This window comes from Protopterus annectens, chromosome 11.part0, assembly GCF_019279795.1.
Source record: "Protopterus annectens isolate FY-2018-M chromosome 11.part0, PAN1.0, whole genome shotgun sequence".
Taxonomy (NCBI): domain Eukaryota; kingdom Metazoa; phylum Chordata; order Ceratodontiformes; family Protopteridae; genus Protopterus; species Protopterus annectens.
The window spans coordinates 21,147,499-21,170,400 of record NC_056745.1 but is presented as its reverse complement, the minus strand read 5'-3'; the positions used below and the strand labels follow the sequence as shown (position 1 = coordinate 21,170,400).

The 22,902-nt window shown below is 41.8% G+C and overlaps 1 protein-coding gene across 1 annotated transcript in view; it reads right to left on the bottom strand.

The window, feature by feature from the left end:
- Positions 1-528: 528 nt before the first annotated feature.
- LOC122814886 (zinc finger protein 260-like) overlaps positions 529-22,902 on the bottom strand; it is a 153,479-nt gene continuing 131,105 nt past the window's right edge. Inside the window, exon 6 of the mRNA XM_044087156.1 lies at positions 529-3,496. Within this exon, the coding sequence (XP_043943091.1) occupies positions 1,719-3,496 (1,778 nt within the window). The 3' untranslated portion in view covers positions 529-1,718. The remainder of the gene's footprint in view (positions 3,497-22,902) is intronic.

Here is a 22,902-nt window from a genome sequence, read left to right as displayed (position 1 = left end):
CTTTATCGTTCTAGTTATGTGGTGATACTTCATGTTTTAAGTGCTTTATCATTCCAGTTATGTGATACTTCATGTTTTAAGTGCTTTATCGTTCCCGTTATGTGATACTTCATGTTTTAAGTGCTTTATCGTTCTCGTTATGTGAGGATACTTCATGTTTTAAGTGCTTTATTGTTCTCGTTATGTGATACTTCATGTTTTAAGTGCTTTATCGTTCTCGTTATGTGATACTTCATGTTTTAAGTGCTTTATTGTTCTTGTTATGTGGTGATACTTCATGTTTTAAGTGCTTTATCGTTCTCGTTATGTGATACTTCATGTTTTAAGTGCTTTATCGTTCTCGTTATGTGGTGATACTTCATGTTTTAAGTGCTTTATCATTCTCGTTATGTGATACTTCATGTTTTAAATGCTTTATTGTTCTCGTTATGTGGTGATACTTCATGTTTTAAGTGCTTTATTATTCCCGTTATGTGATACTTCATGTTTTAAGTGCTTTATCATTCTCATTATGTGATCATGTTTTAAGTGCTTTATCGTTCTCGTTATGTGAGGATACTTCATGTTTTAAGTGCTTTATTGTTCTCGTTATGTGATACTTCATGTTTTAAGTGCTTTATCGTTCTCGTTATGTGATACTTCATGTTTTAAGTGCTTTATCGTTCTCGTTATGTGATACTTCATGTTTTAAGTGCTTTATCGTTCTCTCTATTTGATGCTTCCACAATGTCATTCTGCCCGTTTCCTTCCTTTCGTTTGTTACTCTGCATTTCTGTGGTAGTGCTTTATCTGTTACTTATTTATCAGCACAGTAGTATATTCTGTTTATTATATTGCATTTCATGAAACACTCTCTTAAATGTCCTAATTACTGTATTTACCTGTTTATCAAGCTTCTAATACTTTCAGTATTATTTACTTTCTGTAGTCTGTTCTCGTCTATCTTAATACACTTGTCCTTTTATATTTAAACATGCAAGATTCCCTTGGATCATACTGGTCTTGGCTGAAATATCCTATTTCCTCTCTGCTAACTGCTCTTCCCCCTTTCTGTGCAATCCTAACTGGTCTTCTGCAGAAGACTTCAAAACTGTAGTCTGTGCCATATTCTCTTTCCAAGTGTCCTGTTCTGTGCACTACAACATTTTGTAAAGAGTCATGGTCTCAGTCTGTTGTGAAATTGCCTGCATCAGACTCACCACACTAAACTCTTCAGTTTTCTGTTGCACCTTCACTTCAGTTTTTATTTGTTCATGACAGTAGCACTGTTTTAATCTTTCATGTTTGCCAAGAGTGCTCTTCTCAATACCCACAGATTACCCAGAATTGTCGCCTTTGTAATTCATATGGAGTTACATGTACTGACTAAAATTTTAAGAATGCTTGAAAGCAATATTTTATATATAAAATGTTTCCTTCTTTTTGATTCCTTCAAATATTTTGAGGTTTTATTACTGTGACAGGAATGCAGCCTGTTCTTGAGTTAGTTTACAGTTAGAGTTCAATAAATTTGTATTACTTCGTCTTTGTTGTTTGCCAAGAGTGCTTTACTCAGCACCTGCAATGTACCCAGAATTGTCCAATTCTACAGTTCGTAGACAGTTACATGTACTGGCCAGATATTTAACTACATCTAAAAAGTTATTTTCATTAGTGCTGCTGTTCCAACATTGCTCTAGCTTCGGCTTGGAAATCCTGGCGTTTTCTGACTTTCTGTATCAGTACTTAGGAGATGGTAATATAATATAGAATATATTATTCACTCCAATATGAGTTTTTTCATGGTATAGGAGATGGCTCTTCATTATAAAACTCTTGCCACACGTTCCACATTTATGTGGCTTTTCTTCACAATGTTTTTTTTCATGGTATACAAGACTATTTCTATGTGTAAAACTCTTGTCACATGTAGCACATTTATATGGCCTATTACCAGTATGTTTTCTCTCATGGGATGTTAGAAGTGACTTGTGCCTAAAACTCTTATTACACCATGCACATATAAATGGCTTCTCACCAGAGTGCATTTTCTCATGCTGTGTCAGGTGGCTCTTTGATATAAAACTCTTATCACATGTAGCACATTTATACGGCCGATCACCAGTATGAGTTTTCTCATGGGATGCAAGCTGGCACCTCTGTATAAAACTCTTGTCACATGTTGCACATTTATGTGGCCTCTCTCCCGTATGAGTTTTTTCATGGTATACTAGACTGCCCTTATGTGTAAAAGTTTTATCACATGTTGCACATTTATATGGCTTCCCCACAGTGTGAGTTTTTTTATGGAATATAAAACTGTTCTTCTGTATAAACACCCTATCACATGTTGCACATTTATATGGCTTTTCTACAACATGAGTTTTTTCATGATATGCAAGACCACTTTTCTGTGTAAAACTTCTGTCACATGTAGCACATTTATATGGCTTATTACCAGTGTGTGTTCTCTCATGGGTCGTCAGAAGCCACTTTCGTGTAAAACTCCTGTTACACCATGCACACTGATATGGCTTCTCACCAGTGTGCATTTTTTCATGCTGTGTCAGGTGGCTCTTTGATATAAAACTCATATCACATGTGGCACATTTATATGACTTCTCCCCGGAGTGTGTTTTTTTATGGAATATAAAACTGTTCTTCTGCATAAAACTCATGCCACATGTTGCACATTTATATGGAGTCTCTACAGAATGAGTTTTTTCATGATAAACAAGACTATTTCTGTGCTTAAAACTCTTGTCACATGTAGTACATTTATATGGCTTATTGCCAGCATGTGTTCTTTCATGGCATGTTAGTAGCCACTTTCGTATAAAACTCCTATTACACAGCGTGCACAGATATGGCTTCTCTCCACTGTGCATTTTCTCATGCTGTGTGAGCTGACACTTCAATATAAAACTCTTATCACATGTACCACACTTATAAGGCCGATAACCAGTGTGAGTTCTCTCATGGGATACGAGCTGAATTTTCTGTATAAAACTCTTGTTACATACTGTACATTTATGAGGCCTCTCTCCTGTATGAGTTTTTTCATGGTACAGGAGGCCACCCTTCTGTCTAAAAATTTTATCACATGTTGCACATTTATATAACTTCCCACCACAGTGAGTTTTTTCATGGTATATTAGACTGTTCTTAAGTGCAAAAGTCTTGTCACATAATGAACATTTATATGGCCTGTCTTTAGTGTTTGCTTCCTTATGGTTTGCAAATTGGCACTTTTTAAAACTCTTGTCACATGTATCATACTTATATACATTCTCCTCACTGTGGGTATCTGCATGGGATGCAATGCCTTTTAGTTTATTCTCTTTGCTAAAACTTATGGAATTGTCCATGTATTTAGTATATTTATTTCCAGTTGGAGTTAATTTTGATGGGTTAGCAGACACTGGCCATAAGAAGCTCTTGGCACATCCAGATTTAGGAAGCTCCCTCTGTAGTGACATCTGACATGGACTCTGACAACACTGCGTACCCCTGCAGACTTAATAGAAAAGTTAATAATGTTATTAAAAAGTATTTATGATTTTGCACTGTATAACTGATACCATAACCTAACTTTTCTTTATGCATTTAGACTAACAATAGATTATGTTAAACTTCTGTACTTTTAAATGTACTCTGCCAACACAGTACCACTGAGATGTACACACAATCATCTTTACAACCCTGCTAATCTACACAGCTTTGCACTTTGCTCAGATTCCTGTACCTCTATCCAGCACATGCTTTAAGCTTTTAATGCACTTCTTGTGTATATTAGCACCAATAGTTATCGGGTTTTGCTGCTAGTATTTAAATGCCTGTGTTTTGCTAACACTTTATGGTATCACCATCATTTCTTGTGTGCACTGGACAGAATATAAAATAAATAGTAAAGGCAGGACTCTCAGGCGGTGTAGGTACCAGGAGAGTTGCCGCTAGTGCATGTGATAACAGCAGGAAGACATCATCTAAATTCCACCCACGATACAAAGTTCGAATACCGATGTCGAACCTTGGTACAGTGTTTTATTTGTAATGCTGGAAAGGACTGAAAGAAAAATGAAAGAAGCACCCCAAGTACTGAATTAAGGATTGGGGAGTTCCATCTTGGCAGCGCTTAAGCTATTTTATTTTTCCAATATTTGTAATGCCAAGGGATGGTAAGAAGGTTAAACCTACAGGTAACAAAACTCAAGCACTTAAGCTTTTAAATCATGTAAAACAGACGAAAGTTCAGAACAAAGGTCATCAATTTGTAGCCTGCTAGCCGTGTGCAGATACCCAACAGCCAAATGAGGATCCTGCAACCTTCAACGGCCTGGGTAAAGGCTGGTGTAGATTTGTTGTAGTGAGACACAGACTTTGAGAACAATCTGAGATGTAAGAGGTAATGCAAAGACATTAGGAAGGGTATGTAACATTAAAACCCCCCACAGCGAAGAAGACTAAGTCAGGAAGTGAAGTGGGTCACATGCCAGTAAAACAGATGTGGACAAAATAAATCACAAAGACAACTGCAAAGAGATGAGAAAAAAGACAACATTATGGAGGAGAAACAAGTGCAAGAGTTGTACCAATGAGAGAGAAGAAAGAGAAGCCTCTTTGAGGGGAGATTTAGACATAAAAACAGAGAAAGAAGCAGGGACAGACAAGGGAGATCTGCAAGGAGATGGGGACAGCACACTGGATGTTTCAGCAGTCTCTGAAGTGAACTACTGGAGAAGTGAGAGACTACACAAACCAGATAGAGACATCCATGATGGATAGCAGAGTCAGAGGTGGAAGGCAAGAAATCACGAAGAATTAAAGTATCCGCAGTAAAGCAGGAGCAATAATTTAGTGAAAGGAATGGAAGCTGAATGGCAAGTGATTGTGGCCAGGGTAGGAAGGTGTTTTAAATGAAACATCTACTTAACTTACAAAACATGCCCGAGGGAACACAACACCAAACCTATACAAGCAATGAGAGGCACCGAAGAAATTACTGAAGAAATAATGGGTAATGCAGTCAATTAATGGGCATAGGCACACATCTCCAGTGTAAGTGATGCATTTTAACAGTTACTTAATGCTGTACAACAACCTGCAGAAAACATACGGTTAATACCCAAATCTAAGAAGAAATAAGTACTCGCTGATGTAACAAATGGGGGGGGGGGCATGACAATGAATGTATGTGGGAAAATGTGAAAAGTAAGGTAAAGAATGACCAACAAAAAATGTGAAATAAAGGAGCTATAAGACTGCAAATAAAGAAACACTGGACTGTCACAAAAATTAAGCTGAAGCACCAGACAAGTGAGAAACTGTGGGGAGGGTAGTCTGATGAATGGAATGATGGGGTATAAAATACTGTGGCATCAGTACTGGATTGGCATGCAATCAAATACTGTGAGGGACACTAAAAGAGAACAAAATAAAGTCTTAAAAGACCCATGTCCAGGTCATATCCATGCAAATGCAAGAGCCAAAAGGCAGAGATCCAGAGGCTGGGAAGGGGTGGGGGTCAACGAAGCCAGAGTAGACAGGCACTAAATAGCACAATGTTCAGCTTAGACAGTAGGCCAAGAGGGAAGGGAATGCCAAAAGGTAGCAACTGGGAAACTGGCATGAGACAAGAAAACCAACAAGGAAAAGACAGATAATTGTGTGGAACATCAGGGGTTCAGCAAATCCTATGAGAACAAGAATAGAGGAAAAGCTAAACAGGACTGGGCGAGACATTGTTTTATAAAGTACAGTTTTGTACCTACCATAAATGTAGATGTTCGAAGATCCACATTGCTGCAGTCCTTACACTTGGGTAGTCCGCTGTCCTCGGTCGGCCCGAATATCAAAGTATTAGGCTGACGTCGGTCAAGGCGCTTAAGACTGACATCAGGACGTCAGGGTACAAATGCGCATGACCGACGTCATATCCTCAGTCTTTTCTTGCCCCAGATGTCAGAAGACCCTAAACAAGAAAGGTCAAAACCAAAAGACAGCAAAAAACAAACAACCACCCTTGCACTAATCATATGTACAATATATATAATATCTACAATATTTACAACCCAAACCACACAACCGCCTCTAACTACAGAGGGGAAGGAGGGAGGGTAAATTGGACTGCAGCAATGTGGATCTTCGAACATCTACATTTATGGTAGGTACAAAACTGTACTATGTTCTTCATCTCACATTGCTGCAGTCCTTACACTTGGGAAGAATCCCAAAGCAGAGGTAAGGGCGGATGGCAAAACTATAAAGCAGTAGGAGCTGCCAAAATGCCCTGTAAAATAGCAGCGGCAAAACCAGCCCTAGATTTAGAGTAAAGTGGAAGGTGATAATGCTTAGAGAAAGTATGCACTGAACTCCAAGTAGCTGCCTCCAAAATATCTTTAGTTGCCACCCCTTAAAAAGCTGTAGAAGTGGCAGTAGCCCTAGTGGAATGAGGCCTAATCCCAGCTGGAATCTCCTTACCATGATGGGAATAACAGAAAACAATACAAAACCCAATCCACTTAGAAATAGTTTGTTTTGACACAGGCTTGCCCTGAGAACCCAAAGCAAATGAAACAAATAACTGCTGAGACTGCCTGAACCCTTTAGTTCTGCTCAAATAATATCATAACTGCCTGTGTATATCCAAAGTGTGCAAAATCTTTTCCCCTTTATTTTGGGGGTTTGCATAAAAAGTAGGCAAATGAATAGTTTGGTTTAAAGCCACACTAGAAACCACTTTAGGCATAAAGGTAGGATTGATGCAAAGATACCCTATCCTTATGGAAAATTAAGAAGGCTCAACTGCCATAAGGGCCTGTAATTCAGAAACCCTTCTACAGAGGTAATGGCCAACAAAAGCAGTCTTCCATGATAAATATTTCAACTCGGCAGTAGCTGCAGGCTCAAAGGTTGTAGAGTGAGTTTCTCCAACACAAAATTGAGATCCCAAGCAGGAGTAGGAGCTCACGTGGGGTCTTATATTCTTTGCCCCTCTAAGGAAGTGCTTAAACAAAGGATGAGAAAACAATGGTGGGTCACAGTCATAGTGAGCAGAAGTTGCTGCAGCATGAACCTTAATAGAAGAGAAGGACAACCCTTTGTCCAGTAACTCAGTAAGATATTGAAGAGCCACACTCAAATTAGGCTTGAAACATCAAATTCCTTTGCTGTACTCCAAAATAAAAATCTCTTCCATTTATCTCGTACACTTTCCTTGTACTAGGCCTTCTGGCCTCCAAAATAACATTCAAAACTTGCTGTGGCAGCTGAGACCCTCCAGGGTTTAAAACAAAATATGCCAGGCTGTTAGGTGAAGAGAGTGAAGTTTGACATTGAGTAAATGACTGTTCTCCTGAGACAGCAGGTGTGGAATTGAAGGCAAAGGCCATGGAGGCTCCCGAACCAGACTTCTCAGTAATGGGTACCAGTGCTGTCGAGGCCAATCTGGAGCTATTAAAATCATCTTTGGCTTGTCCTGTCTGACCTTTAGGAGTACCTTTGGGAGGAGAGGCAGAGGTGGAAAGGCATACACATGAAGATTGCTCCAATTGAAAGAAAGAGCATCCACTTTCCAAGCTGTGGGATGAAACCTTTTTGTGCAAAACTTTGGCAGCTGGTAGTTTAGTGGAGAAGCGAACAGATCTATGTCTGGAGTTCCCCATGACACTGTCAGTTTCTGAAATACATGAGGATCCAATTTCCACTCCTGGGGATCCATAATCCGTCTGCTCAACACATCTGCTAAGGAGTTCTGTGCTCCCGGCAGAAACCTTGCCCTGAAGATTTAGCTGTAAACTGAGAGCAGTCTCCCACAAAATCATTGCTTGTCTGCATAGAGGATAAGAATGTGTTCCCCCTTGCTTGTTGATGTACCACATGACAGTCGTGTTGTCTGTTAGAATCAACACCTGCCCTGGAAGAAGTAAATCCTTGAAAGCCATTAATGCAAATTGGACTGCTAATATCTCCTTCAAGTTGATATGTAGATGTTGTAGTCTGGCAGGCCACGTGTCTTGTATGCACTTTCCATTTAGATGAGCTCCCCAAGCTTTGTCTGAGGCATCTGTCGTTAGAATCTGACTCGCCTCTGGCCGGGTCACAGAGAGTCCCTTGTTTAGGTGACATTCCTGAGCCCACCACAAAAATTCCTTTTGAATGCAAGGTATTATCTGAATGACAGTGTCCAAATCTTGGCAGTGCTGTGTCCATACATTTTGAGATACCATTGTAGCTTCCTCATATGCAGTTTGGCATTGGGAAGCACCAGAATCTAAGATGCCATGAACCCCAAGGCTTGAAGGACTGTCCTTGCAGTCAGCCTGGACTGATGAGACAATTGATGGAAGTAAAGGGAAAGATTCTTTTGTTTGTCCGGGGTCAAAAGGCCATCTGGGATGCTGTATTCAGTCTCACACCCAGAAAGCACATGTCCTGAGAGGGTACTAGACTGGACTTTATTTCGTTCACAGAATACCCCAGGCATCTTAGCACTGCTATCACATATTGCAAATGATGAAGAAGTTCGTCCCTTCCTTGAGCCAGAATCAGGCAATCGTCCAAATAAGGATAGATCTGAATCCCTTTTAGCCTGAAGAAAGCTATTACTGGAGCCAGAACCTTTGTGAACACTCTGGGCACAGTAGATAAGCCAAAGGGCAATGCAGAGAACTGATAATGAGAAGTCCCAGCCGAGCCAGATACTTCCTGCAACTTAGTCTGATAGGAACATGAAGGTAAGCCTCCTTGAGATCCAGAGTCACCATCCAGTGATCTTTGCCCAGCAGAGGTAAAAGCTGTTATAACGTCAACATTTTGAACTTGGGAATGTCCAGATAAGTGTTGAGGATAGATAAATCCAAAATTGGTCTCCACGTGTTCCCCTTCTTTGGTACTAGGAACAGGCGAGAATAAAATCCTAGGCCCACTTCTGGCAGAGGGACCGGCTGTATGGCCCCTATTTGAAGCAGCAGAGAAATTTGTTTGTGAGCCTCTATTCTTTGCTGAGGAGGAGCGTCTGGCATGCCTTTGAAAGGAGGCAAGGTATGGAAATAAAACTTGTAACCTTGGTGTATGATATCAATACCCATCTGTCTTGGGTAATTAAACTCCAATTTTCCTTGAAGAGTGCCAACCTTCCTCCCAAAGGTGCTGCCAGACAAGAAGGCTCTGGCAGCTGAAAAGGTAGGTCATTGGGCCTGTTTGAAAGGACTGGCCCTGCCCTCACCGAAGACTGTGCAGGTGAACTCCCTGTTCTAGGTCTGAAAGAACCTGAGCTCTGCCCTACCACGTCTAGATCTACCCCTAGACTGTGAATCATAAGAAGAATGCGTCCACCCGTTAGCAGGCCAATTCCTACTAAATTTCGGAGGCTGAACTTGCAAAAAATCTTTAACAGTCTGCATAGACTTAGCCTTGTCTTCCATTTTCTTTAAGACTGCTTCCACAGGTGAACCAAACAACACATCAGACTGTAAAGGAGCATCTAAAATCCTTGTTTTAACATGGTCAGATAAATTCTGATCCCTCAGCCAGGCGTGCCTGCGAAGAACTGACCCAGTGGCAGCCACCCTAGAGGAGGCTTGTACAGCATCAAAACCACATTGTAAAGAGTGCTTACCCACCTGTTCAGAAACATGTACCAAATCTTGTAATTCTTTACACTCAATACCTTCCATGAGCATCAACCTTAGACTTCAATTGAGAAAGAAGATAGTTTTGATATTTTAACATGTGAAACTGGCAATTCAAAGCCCTCATAGCTAAGGTGGAAGAAGTATAGACTTTCTTTCCCCATCTATCCAAAGCCCTGGCCTCTTTATCTGGAGGGACGGATTTTTACAACAGAGGCCTTGACACCCTTGGGTCCCTGACTAACAGTTTCTGGGTCCGCCCTAGGACTCTTATAAAAGATATTTATGAGCTTCAGGCACCCTGTAATACCTGTCGGTTTAACAGGAGCAGGAGGCAGCGAATCAGGATTAAGTGAAGCCTCTGCAAACACATCTTCCACAACATCCAGAACAGGTGGTATAGCCAAGGCCTATGCTGGGGTAAGCAAAAATTCCTAAGCCTTTTCCTGGAATCAGAGAAGTCCTGACCTTCCCACTTAAAATGTTCCCTCATGGAATGAAGAGTCTCTGAAAAGAAAAATCCTCTGGAGGAGAAGCAGAAGGAGTAGAATCATCCACATCAGAATCAGAATAAGGAGAATACTCCTGCAAGTGCAAAAGTCTTGTCACATAATGAACATTTATATGGCCTGTCTTTAGTCTTTGCTTCCTTATGGTTTGCAAATTGGCACTTTTTAAAACTCTTGTCACATGTATCATACTTATATACATTCTCCTCACTGTGGGTATCTGCATGGGATGCAATGCCTTTAGTTTATTCTCTTTGCTAAAACTTATGGAATTGTCCATGTATTTAGTATATTTATTTCCAGTTGGAGTTAATTTTGATGGGTTAGCAGACACTGGCCATAAGAAGCTCTTGGCACATCCAGATTTAGCAAGCTCCTCTGTAGTGACATCTGACATGGACTCTGACAACACTGCGCACTCCTGCAGACATAATAGAAAAGTTAATAATGTTATTAAAAAGTATTTATGATTTTGCACTGTATAACTGATACCATAACCTAACTTTTCTTTATGCATTTAGACTAACAATAGATTATGTTAAACTTCTGTACTTTTAAATGTACTCTGCCAACACAGTACCACTGAGATGTACACACAATCATCTTTACAACCCTGCTAATCTACACAGCTTTGCACTTTGCTCAGATTCCTGTACCTCTATCCAGCACATGCTTTAAGCTTTTAATGCACTTCTTGTGTATATTAGCACCAATAGTTATCGGGTTTTGCTGCTAGTATTTAAATGCCTGTGTTTTGCTAACACTTTATGGTATCACCATCATTTCTTGTGTGCACTGGACAGAATATAAAATAAATAGTAAAGGCAGGACTCTCAGGCGGTGTAGGTACCAGGAGAGTTGCCGCTAGTGCATGTGATAACAGCAGGAAGACATCATCTAAATTCCACCCACGATACAAAGTTCGAATACCGATGTCGAACCTTGGTACAGTGTTTTATTTGTAATGCTGGAAAGGACTGAAAGAAAAATGAAAGAAGCACCCCAAGTACTGAATTAAGGATTGGGGAGTTCCATCTTGGCAGCGCTTAAGCTATTTTATTTTTCCAATATTTGTAATGCCAAGGGATGGTAAGAAGGTTAAACCTACAGGTAACAAAACTCAAGCACTTAAGCTTTTAAATCATGTAAAACAGACGAAAGTTCAGAACAAAGGTCATCAATTTGTAGCCTGCTAGCCGTGTGCAGATACCCAACAGCCAAATGAGGATCCTGCAACCTTCAACGGCCTGGGTAAAGGCTGGTGTAGATTTGTTGTAGTGAGACACAGACTTTGAGAACAATCTGAGATGTAAGAGGTAATGCAAAGACATTAGGAAGGGTATGTAACATTAAAACCCCAACAGCGAAGAAGACTAAGTCAGGAAGTGAAGTGGGTCACATGCCAGTAAAACAGATGTGGACAAAATAAATCACAAAGACAACTGCAAAGAGATGAGAAAAAAGACAACATTATGGAGGAGAAACAAGTGCAAGAGTTGTACCAATGAGAGAGAAGAAAGAGAAGCCTCTTTGAGGGGAGATTTAGACATAAAAACAGAGAAAGAAGCAGGGACAGACAAGGGAGATCTGCAAGGAGATGGGGACAGCACACTGGATGTTTCAGCAGTCTCTGAAGTGAACTACTGGAGAAGTGAGAGACTACACAAACCAGATAGAGACATCCATGATGGATAGCAGAGTCAGAGGTGGAAGGCAAGAAATCACGAAGAATTAAAGTATCCGCAGTAAAGCAGGAGCAATAATTTAGTGAAAGGAATGGAAGCTGAATGGCAAGTGATTGTGGCCAGGGTAGGAAGGTGTTTTAAATGAAACATCTACTTAACTTACAAAACATGCCCGAGGGAACACAACACCAAACCTATACAAGCAATGAGAGGCACCGAAGAAATTACTGAAGAAATAATGGGTAATAGTGGGCATAGACACACATCTCCAGTGTAAGTGATGCATTTTAACAGTTACTTAATGCTGTACAACAACCTGCAGAAAACATAAGGTTAATACCCAAATCTAAGAAGAAATAAGTAATTGCTGATGTAACAAATGGGGGGGGGCGGTGGGCCATGACAATGAATGTATGTGGGAAAATGTGAAAAGTAAGGTAAAGAATGACCAACAAAAAATGTGAAATAAAGGAGCTATAAGACTGCAAATAAAGAAACACTGGACTGTCACAAAAATTAAGCTGAAGCACCAGACAAGTGAGAAACTGTGGGGAGGGTAGTCTGATGAATGGAATGATGGGGTATAAAATACTGTGGCATCAGTACTGGATTGGCATGCAATCAAATACTGTGAGGGACACTAAAAGAGAACAAAATAAAGTCTTAAAAGACCCATGTCCAGGTCATATCCATGCAAATGCAAGAGCCAAAAGGCAGAGATCCAGAGGCTGGGAAGGGGTGGGGGTCAACGAAGCCAGAGTAGACAGGCACTAAATAGCACAATGTTCAGCTTAGGCAGTAGGCCAAGAGGGAAGGGAATGCCAAAAGGCAGCAACTGGGAAAGTGGCATGAGACAGGAAAAACAACAAGGAAAAGACAGATAACTGTGTGGAACATCAGGGGTTCAGCAAATCCTATGAGAACAAGAATACAGGAAAAGCTAAACAGGACTGGGAGAGACATTGTTTTATAAAAACAAGGAAAAAAAAGATAATTGTGTGGAACATCAGGGGTTCAGCAAATCCTATCAGAACAAGGAGAATACAGGAAAAGCTAAACAGGACTGGGAGAGACATTGTTTTATTACAGGAAACAAAACTGAAAATCAGAAATAGGGAGATCCTTATGACTACCTAAAGTGAGAAATGGACAGCAAGGCTGGGAAAGGAAATAGGGGAGTAGCAAATGTATGAAGCCCTTTAATCATACAACAGCAGAGAAAGTGATAAAAAACAGGTAGAAGATGGACTGTCTGACATGGAAGTGTGAAATGGCAAACATATACACACCAAACAAGGATGAAGAAAGGTTTTACAAGATCTTTACTGTAAACTGGGCACAAAAAAAGGAAGGTGGTTATGTTAAGAAAGGTATCCAATGAAAGGGGAAAATACCTTCACAAGAAACATTCTGGTACAGGAAAGCAGACCGTTTCTTAGGAAGAAAAACCTAATGGAAATAATGGAAGACATCCAAATACAAGAAATATATATAAAATTATGCGGCAGTGAAATATAAGGTGAGTATGTAGGAACGCAAAGCAGTTATACAAAATCGTGTAGCAGTGAAACGTAAGGGAGTGTGCAGGAACTGAAAGCAGTTATACAAGGTCATGCAGCAGTGAAACTTAAGGGAGTGTGCAGGAAAGGAAAGCAGTTATACAAGGTCATGCAGCAGTGAAACTTAAGGGAGTGTGCAGGAACAGAAAGCAGTTATACAAGATCATGCAGCAGTGAAACTTAAGGGAGTGTGTAGGAACGGAAAACAGTTATACAAGATCACGCAGCAGTGAAACTTAAGGGAGTGTGCAGGAACGGAAAGCAGTTATACAACATCACGCAGCAGTGAAACTTAAGGGAGTGTGCAGGAACGGAAAGCAGTGAGGAGTGGGTGGATGTGGGCTAGTTATAAATAGAAGGGGAGGACAAGGGAACAAGGCAAGGTCTAATAAATAAGTCAGTATAGAACAATATGAACAGCTGGGGGATGGATAGAATCAAGGACAGTGCCAAAACTGATCAGTGCAGGAGGAAAGGACAGAAGACAAGGGTGACTGAGGAGCTGGACGTGATTACGGAAGAAATGGAAGTAAAGAAGAAGAGGCACAGATCATAGAAAAAAGCAATAAGAGTTATGAATATTACACAGCAAGAGATTCCAGATTGGTAGTGAAGGGACTATTGGTGGAATGTGGGGAGTCACAAAAAAACAGCTAACCAGGAAATACAGGAAGCAGACAGACAGGTACATAGGATTTGGGGAGGAGGTGGAGAACATTTAGAAGAGAATGAAATAATCAGGGAATATTTAATGAACACTACATGGAGATTTATAAACAGGAAGGGGCAGGAGTATGGTACGTTGGAGTTGGTGTAGATACATTCGGAGGATGCAGGGGGACAAGCTGCCTCACATCAGATGGTGCAGAGGGGCTTGTCCCCAGAAAAAAAGAAGTTTAAAGTAAAAAGAGCAATTTTCAAGAGTTAACTCTTGCATTTTCAATCTCTTTTCTCACTGTGTCGCCACTTGGCATTTCAAGTGCTGACATTTCGATAGGGAGCCCAGCATCTGGGAAGAAAGAAAAATGAACATTAGCAGACTGATGAGTACTAACGTTCAAACTATCATCAGTCAAAATTAGGAGGAGACAAAAAGAGTATGGGTGCATGAGTTATACAAGAGGTTCCTGAATATGTGGAGAAGACAGCAAAAATGATCCTGAATATGGGGAGAAGATAGCAAAAACTGAGTGCAATGAAACATGGAGGGGAGGGAAAAATGAAAAAGCAATGGAAAGAGGTATTATAGTACTACAAGAGTTACAAATCATACAAGGAAGAAGGAAAGGCCAAACCCAAAGGCAACTGAGAGGTGAGGAGAACAGACACAGGGTAGGAGATGAAGCAGCCAGCTGCTGATGACATCTGATGCACCATGCATGAGGACTGCATGTAAATGTAATATACTTTATGGAGTTAAAGAAAGATAAGGAATTATCGACAAGAGTGCCTAGATCTCTTAAAATGGTGTCTGATTTATGTCACCCCCCATGGTATGTAAAAATGTTCTGGTCACCAAAATTAACTGCAATACATTTTTTCATATTTAATTTGAAACCGTTATCCTTGATCCGATTGTTAACATGGTCTAACTCATGTTGGAGCAATAGTGAGTCAGTAGAAGATTGAACAATAACTTTGAATTTATTGTTGTCTGCAAACTTAGATAAACAAAGGCTGAAGTGTTGGCATGAACATCTGAGAAATAAATGACAACTAGAAGGTCCAACACTGAGCCCTGTGGTACATTACTGTGAATGGTTTTGCTTTCAAACATGGCAGCTGTGACGCTAACCGCATGAGCTACATCAACCAGTTTGCTATCCACCATGCAGCTTAAGATTTACATTCAGATTTATCAGTCGGTTAATAATGCTTGTACGGAGAACACTGTCGAATGCTATGACCAGGTCCAGATATGCTGAATGTACCAGGTCCAGATATGCTGCATGTACCGGGTAATCATTGTCCACTGCACTTGTGACGTTTTAAAGAAATCAATGAAGTTACAGATGCAAGACCCTTTCTCTGATAAAGCTGAATTAAATGAGGGTCCAGGATTAACATATATTAAATATGTCGACATTAACAAGATCTGAGAGAATACATTAGAAAGCTTTATATACGAAGCTATTGAGAGTACTGGATCTATAGTTATTAGGGTCTGTTGTTAGGCCATCCTCTTGCAATGGCATTACAATGGCTATTTTCTAGGCTTGAGAAATTGAACTAGGGGATGAGCTGATGGGTTGGCATAATGGTTAAAGTCTTTACCTCTTAGGTACAAGGTTTGATTCTGTTAAGGCTAAGCTTGTAATATTTACTCAGGCCCCAGTGGCCTAATGGAGAAGGCAGTAGCCTCTTAAGACAGAGATTGTGGGTTTGAATCCCATCTGGGATGATGTAATCTTGGCTCATTTCCACAGAGGCCAGCAAAACTTGGAGTTGTAGCCTGTATTCCAGAAGTACTTTACTTCCACCCAGTGCTGTCCATGCAAAGCTAAGTGCTGTGGATCAATAAATCACACTTGTATAAAATATTTTAAGTAATTGCTGCATTTTTTGCCTTACTTGTGCATTTCACTGATATTTTTACTAAAAAAGTGCTTTCCCTAACACCGTTGCTACCTTCTGTAAGGGATTTCTAGCTAGTTGTTTGTAGTAGCATTGGACTTGTGCGATTATTTTTACTGTGTTTTTACATTTGGAGGATTGGAATTATTCATCTTGTGACAGGAGGCATTTGTCTGGTTTGTTTCAGTTGGGAAACACAGAAGAGGGCTCAAAGTGTAGTCATTTTATTGTCCAGGGGGCTCAGTAGTCATTTTTTGTTTTTTACTGCTGGTATAAATTCAGGAACTATTCCAAGGCACACTACTTTTTATTAGGCGATGGTCTGTCAAAATTCAATGCCCTCTGAACCCATAGAACACAGCAGCCTATGCAGAATTATTCAAAGAAACTCTGTACAGCCATGTCATAGCATAGAGGCTGCTATACCTACAAGAAGCAAGCCTATAACTAACTTCAAAAACAAACTGCCCTGGTGGCATCCCAAATTAAACAGTCTATACAACAAAAGGAAAACGATCATGGCAAAAATCAGGAAGTGTAACCCCCTATAAAAATATGAACTCTCTCATTAATCTAAACAGGCACTTAAGAGGGCTAATTAGGTCAAACAAAGCCAACTTTGAGTTTAAGACAGTGTTCTAGGCAAAAGACAACCATAAGATATTCTTAAGCTATATCAAAAACCTCAGGGGCATAGCAGAGCACACAGAAGTGTGCTGAACTGATGGTTAAGGGTGATACATTCACCACGCTTGGCAAGCCTGGCAAAATAGCAAACCTACTGGCTGACAAATTCAGTACCAACTTTACCTCCCCAGCCAACCCCCCCAAGAAATACCCTCATAAATAACCCCTCCAACTATAACTACACAGCATGTCATGGCTGCATTCGCCAAGGTCAAAAACACAGCCTCAATGGGCCCTGATAATATCTCGGGAAATGCCCTAAATAGTCAAATAATACTTACCAGGACCACTGGAGTCACTATTTAACTGTAGTCTCAAAATAGGCTTTGTGCCACGAGAATGGAAGACTGCAATGGTCATCCCCCTTCAAAAGGGTGGACCATCAACAGATCCAGGAAACTACAGAGCCATTAGTCTGACTAGTCTTATTTGCAAAACTATGGAAAGAAATATCAAGGAAGTGACCAACAAGGAAAAAGGAGAACTCGTAACATGGGATCCACCCCAGTTTTGCTTTGTCAGTGGAAGGTCACTCTAGGTCCAGGAAGTCATCAAACCCCTGTATTCAGCCCTCATCAGACCTATTACAGAGTATAATGGAAAGGGTCAGTATGTCTCCTTTGGTATGGACCTTTGCCAGACACATGCAACAACTGGAACATCCGCAAAGATTCCTTAGAAAAAGGATATAGGGCATAAACACAATGTCCCCTGCAGATCACCTCAAAGCCCTGTCTCTATACTCTGTTTCCTACAGACTACTGAGAGGTGACCTATGCCTGGCATACAAGGCATCCTTGGATCCAGTGCTGATGAACCTTTTGCACATCTGCAAAACATACAGCATAAGAACACTAGAGCCAAAGACCAAAATGTTGCTTGTGACTTAAATAAGATGTGTTGGACAGACGTACATGTTTCCTACAGAATTCCCATTTTCTGGTGTAGGCTCCCCATCCATGTGAAACAATGTCAAATCTGACCAGCGGATGGAAAACCAAAAATTCACCCCTGGTCTGGCACTTATATCTGATGGACAGAAACGGTCAGTAATTGATGTCAAAACCAAAAATAAACTCTCTCTATTAATGTCTAAATGATAAAATGTGTGGGTCATACTAGGTTACATGGCTAGGCTTATAAAGGCCCTAGTGGACATTAGCCTAGTATACACCTATGAACCAGTAAAGAGGCTTAGATTAAACAGGTTAAGTAGATTACATTTGTAATGATAATTGGGCACCTAATGTTATCTGGAGGTGTTCTTAGCTTTTGAGATGGTTGTTAGGTCTTTTTCCACAGTAAGTTAGGGGGTGTTTTTGACTGAAATCATGGAATAGTGATAACTTTAGTACAGATTATACCCCACCCAAAGTCATCAGCTGGAGTATGCATCATTTCGTACACTATTAGCCATTTCCTTTGGGACAGAGAGGGCAGCATTTTTCTGAACTAATTTCAAACGATGTTGGATGATAGTTCATAGTTTCCAATTTGTAGTTATTTTTTTGGTTTTAGTGGCTATTTTAAATTCTTATTCAGCTTTGAGCTTCATAATAGTTCCCGAAGGATAATTACTAGTTTGCTTAAGTGTGTTCTTATGGTAAGACGAGCCTTTTGTAAACGCAGGGGCTTCTTCTCTTGTTTTATGCATAGAAATCTGAATTATAAGAAAAGGCAAAATGCACAATGAAGACTGTTCACATTTTGTCTTTTTCTGTTTGCATGTTCTCTCTTCCTTAACTGACTGCCTGTGAATTGTCCATGAAGCTGATGGCTGGTTTCACTGATTGTTGACCACTTTGCTACCCTCCTGCCCCCATCCCTGGCTGCCCCCAGAGTTGATTTATCACTGGTCTTACTCCCATAACATCACTCAAGTCCTCCATTAACTGACCACTACCACCTTCCAGTGCACATTCACAGCAGGGATTCTTAGAAAATATTTCAGTTTCAGCACTCCTCTTCCTAAATCACTGACAGTTGCCTCTAGACATAACACCTACTGACACCACCTCACCTTTCTTCAGTCTATTACACACTAAATACAAACAACTTTAGCCACAATAAACTGAACAATTATTTCACACTGCCAAGCAATCCACCATCTACCACTAATACAAACACCACTACCACACTCCTGTTAATTCAGTGCAAACTCAGACTAATGATTCTAAAATGTATTTACACTTTTCCTCAATCATTTTCATTCTCATACGTTGCTCAAATATTAAACTTAACTCTGATTCATGGCATTCATCTTCCACATTAACATCTCAAATCCCTCTCCTGTGCACTCATCAATGCAAAGAACAACAGAAACAAGTGAGACCAAACAGATCCTCAATAACTACTCACCTGACCTTGTGCCACAGAATCTTGGTTAAAAGAAAACCATCCCAACCTACAGCAGTTCTTCCCAGGCTATAACTGTACTTTTGATGTCCGGTCAATGGTTAGAAGGGGAGGCAGAATGCTCCACCTTTACAAATCTCATTTAAGAGTTAAAGCCATAGCCCAAGTTCATGCTACCTTAACAACCTACTTAGAAACTATTTGGTGCAATAAAACTAAATTTCACAAATCAAAATAGTTCTCATTGGTACACTTCCCTAAACAATTTCAAAAGGAAGTCAACCTCCTGAGTGGGAAAAATGGCCGCACTCCAAAATATGGAACAGAATCATCGGTCCCCATGGAGCACTGTCAGTCCGTGTCTTCCTTAATTACTTCACACACCTGCCCACTACACATTCCCCCTCCACACCACCCACCTCTGTATCATCTGACCCACCCCCCGTGCATCCATTCTACCTCACAACAGTCAAATCTCAAGTCATTGTGCCAGTATTCAAAGAAATCCCCGTAAATGCAACAAAAGGAGCTAACATCATCTGCCCCAGGCTCATCTACTACTGTAGAAAACACGTTATCCAACCCCTCATCCATGTTACAACCTCTGTCTCACCTCCAGCTCCATACCCAACCAGAATTTCCCACATTCTTCCTATCTCCATTCTCCCAAATTTAAGAAACATTCTTGAAAATATAGCATACAAACAGCTATCCAACTATTTAGAATAATACTAACTCCTATTCTTTAAGCAGCATGGCTTCTGATCAGGAATGAGTGCCCTGTGGACTCTGACAGATGGTCAGCTCACAAGCACCATCTTCACTAACCTACTTGTGCCTTTGATCTTATACACCACTCCATCCTACTCAGTCACATGCATAATATTGTAATAAGCAACACTGTGTCCAATTTGTTCTAGAACTTACAAAACAACAGGGCTTTCAGAATAAAGACTGCCTCATCTCTCTTCACAGAAGCCCCATTACTAAAGGCATACCACAATGGTCAATTCTTGGTCCCCTACTTGTTTCTTTTTTCAGTTTGAACAATCTTTATTACCACAACTTTTATGTTTAAACACTGTATACAGTCTTGCATGTTGCACTCTTACATCACACAGTCCTGCCTTTACAAACATTCCAAGTAATAGTCTCATATTTTAAATTTCTAGACACCGCTCATGTTTGCAGTCTTCAGAAACTCGTGTATAACTTTTTGCCATTTCTACTAGGGAAATAATAAATTTCAAAATGAATCCTGACTTTGCTTTTTTATATTTTATTAACTCAATCCTTTAATAATCTTCACAGCTGGGAACTCTCTTTACATTGCAGCACTCCTCCCTTTTAAGTTAACTTCTAGTAATTCCGTACTGGATTTCCTCTTCTCCTTTCTTTCCTTATGAAATTACTATTCATATAAACAAATATATCTGAAGTAGTTACTTCATTTGCTCTGCAACCTATGGGTATCGGATCTGACTTCGAATCCTTGCCGGCAGCTTACCAAGCTCCAAGATCCGAGCTCCTAGCTCCTCCCCTACCCATAATCCCCTGCTACCAACCACATTACCTCAGATCGTTTTTTGCCACGGCTGAAGAAGCTTTACTTTTGAAGAGCTCCTGGCTGGGTGAGATCATTTCTATCTTTTTTCACCAAAAAGTGTTCAAAATCGTGTGCGTGTGGTTAGCAAACCTTCTACCCCCCTTTTTAGTGTTAGTTTTTAAAAATTTTTCTGGTACAGTTGATTAGTTTTCTTTGTCACTCACCCTCCCCCCTTAGCGTTTGGGTGTGTGTGTGTGTGAGTGCTTCAACATGGCGGAAGGGCCTAAGGTCATTTTTTCCAAATGTACTGAGTGTGGCCACAAGCTTTCCCCAGCTGATGGCCACACTCAGTGCGTTTTGTGGCTGGGGGCAGCCCATCTCTCAGAGGCCTGTCAGATCTGTGCAGCCTTTAATCCCCGGGCACTTCAGGATAGGAAGAACAAGCTGATCCTGGCGGGAAAGCTCCCCCAGGAGTCAGCTTCTTCTTCCTCTCCTGTTCGGGCTCCGGCTGCCTCAGCGGCCTTGGCGCCCTCTGTTCCCTCAGCTCAACCCGGGATTCAACCTCCCACTTCGGGTTTGAGCTCTGGGGAAAATAGTGCCTCCTCATCTAAGGAGGAGAGGCACAAGGATAAGGAGGGACATAGATCCCATAAAAGGTGGGCCGAGTCTCACCCCTCGGCTCCGCCAGCAAAAATAACTAAATCTCATTCGGGGGTCTCCAGATCCTTCTCCTCTTGGCTCCGTTCGCCTAGCTTCTCACCAAAGCCGGAGGAGGAAGATCGTTCTCCCTTGAGGTCGTCGAGGCGGCCCTCCCGGCCCACCTCGTCTACCTCTTCCAGGTCAACTAAAAGCATCTCCGAAGCGGATATGGATCGGATGATGTGTCGGTTCTTACAGACCCAAATGCAGATGGGGATGCTCTTGCCCCCCCCCCGGGGGGAGCGCTTTCCCCATGTTTGCCCCGATCACTCCTTTTCAGACTCGTTTTCGGATCTCGGAGTCATCGGATCCGTGCCCATTCGGACCCAGGGAATTGTCGCCGCCGATAGCGCTGATCTCTTCGACACCGACTATGCCCTTGAGCTTGTCGGATCCGAGCTCTTGGGCCTGAGGGCTGAGCATCGGATCCGAGGGAGGAGTTGTATCTTCTGAGCTGTTGGCTTTGGAGCGCACCTCTCTCTCGGCGCCGACTGCTTCGGCTCCGACCCCGATCCCTTCCTCGGAGCCGAGGAGATTGCACTCAGAGGCTGGCGAGGGTGATTCTCCTTCGGCTTTTGAGGTAGTGGAGAGGGTACTGTTGAGATCCTCCAGATCCCCGGTACGGGCTTTGGATCCACCTGTACCCCCACTGTATGAGGGTCTGTCTTCCATCATCCGACCATCGGGACAGCCTGCCCAAGCCCTCCAGCTACTTCCTGTTGAGGAACAACAACCCGTGGACGAGCCCTGTTCGGATAGCCCCACCGAGGAGGTTCCTCGTAAACGGTGTAAAAGGAGGCACCTGGACTCCCCCGAGTCCGTTACCACTGACATGGACTTAGATGATAGGGAGGGTTCCCCCAAGGTCACCCCCTGAAGATGTCTCCTTTGGAGACATCATGGAAATGTTGCGTATTAGAGGGGGGTGGTCTGCCCAAAAACCTTCCCTTGATGAATCAGTGTTCCTGGAGGCGTTTGAGGCAGGCCCATCTACTTCCTGGGTGTCCCCTCTGGCCGACCCCCTGATGGACTTAATTACCACCAGGGCGTGGAAGGAGCCCAACACCGTGGAGCCAATACCTAGGCGTCCCGACAAAATACTAAGCCCCCCCACAGATAGGCAATCATGGGCCAAAGGATCCCCTGTTGATGCCATGTTGGTGGCGGCGGCCACCAAGAAAGAACTCGCTCAGGAGAGTTCTCTGGTCCACCCGCCAGATAAAGAATCTCGAGTGTTGGACCGGATTGGGAAGCAGATGTTTGCTTCAGCGACCTTTTCTATAAGGGCGCTGAACTATATGGCACATACCATCAGGCTACAGTGAGACTTGATCAAGGAATACGCTGCAGCCCCCCCAGAGTCCATGTCGGTCGGAGACAGGAATGTGTTTACGACATGAATGGCCACTCTGAAATCCATCTCCAATAAGTGTATGCGGCTCCTCTCTCATGCATTGGAGGGAGCCGCTAGAACCAGCGGATCAGGGGTAGTCTTACGATGTCACGCCTGGCTCCGTCTTTGCGACTTCGCGGATCCCTTCAAGGCATCCTTCGCGAACGCCCCCTTTGATGGTTCTGCTCTTTTCGGCAAGACCGTTCGCGATACGCTGGCCCAAAGCGAAAAGGACGGGAAGACGCTGTCTGCTGGAGTCCGCTTCTCTAGCCCCCAAAGATCCT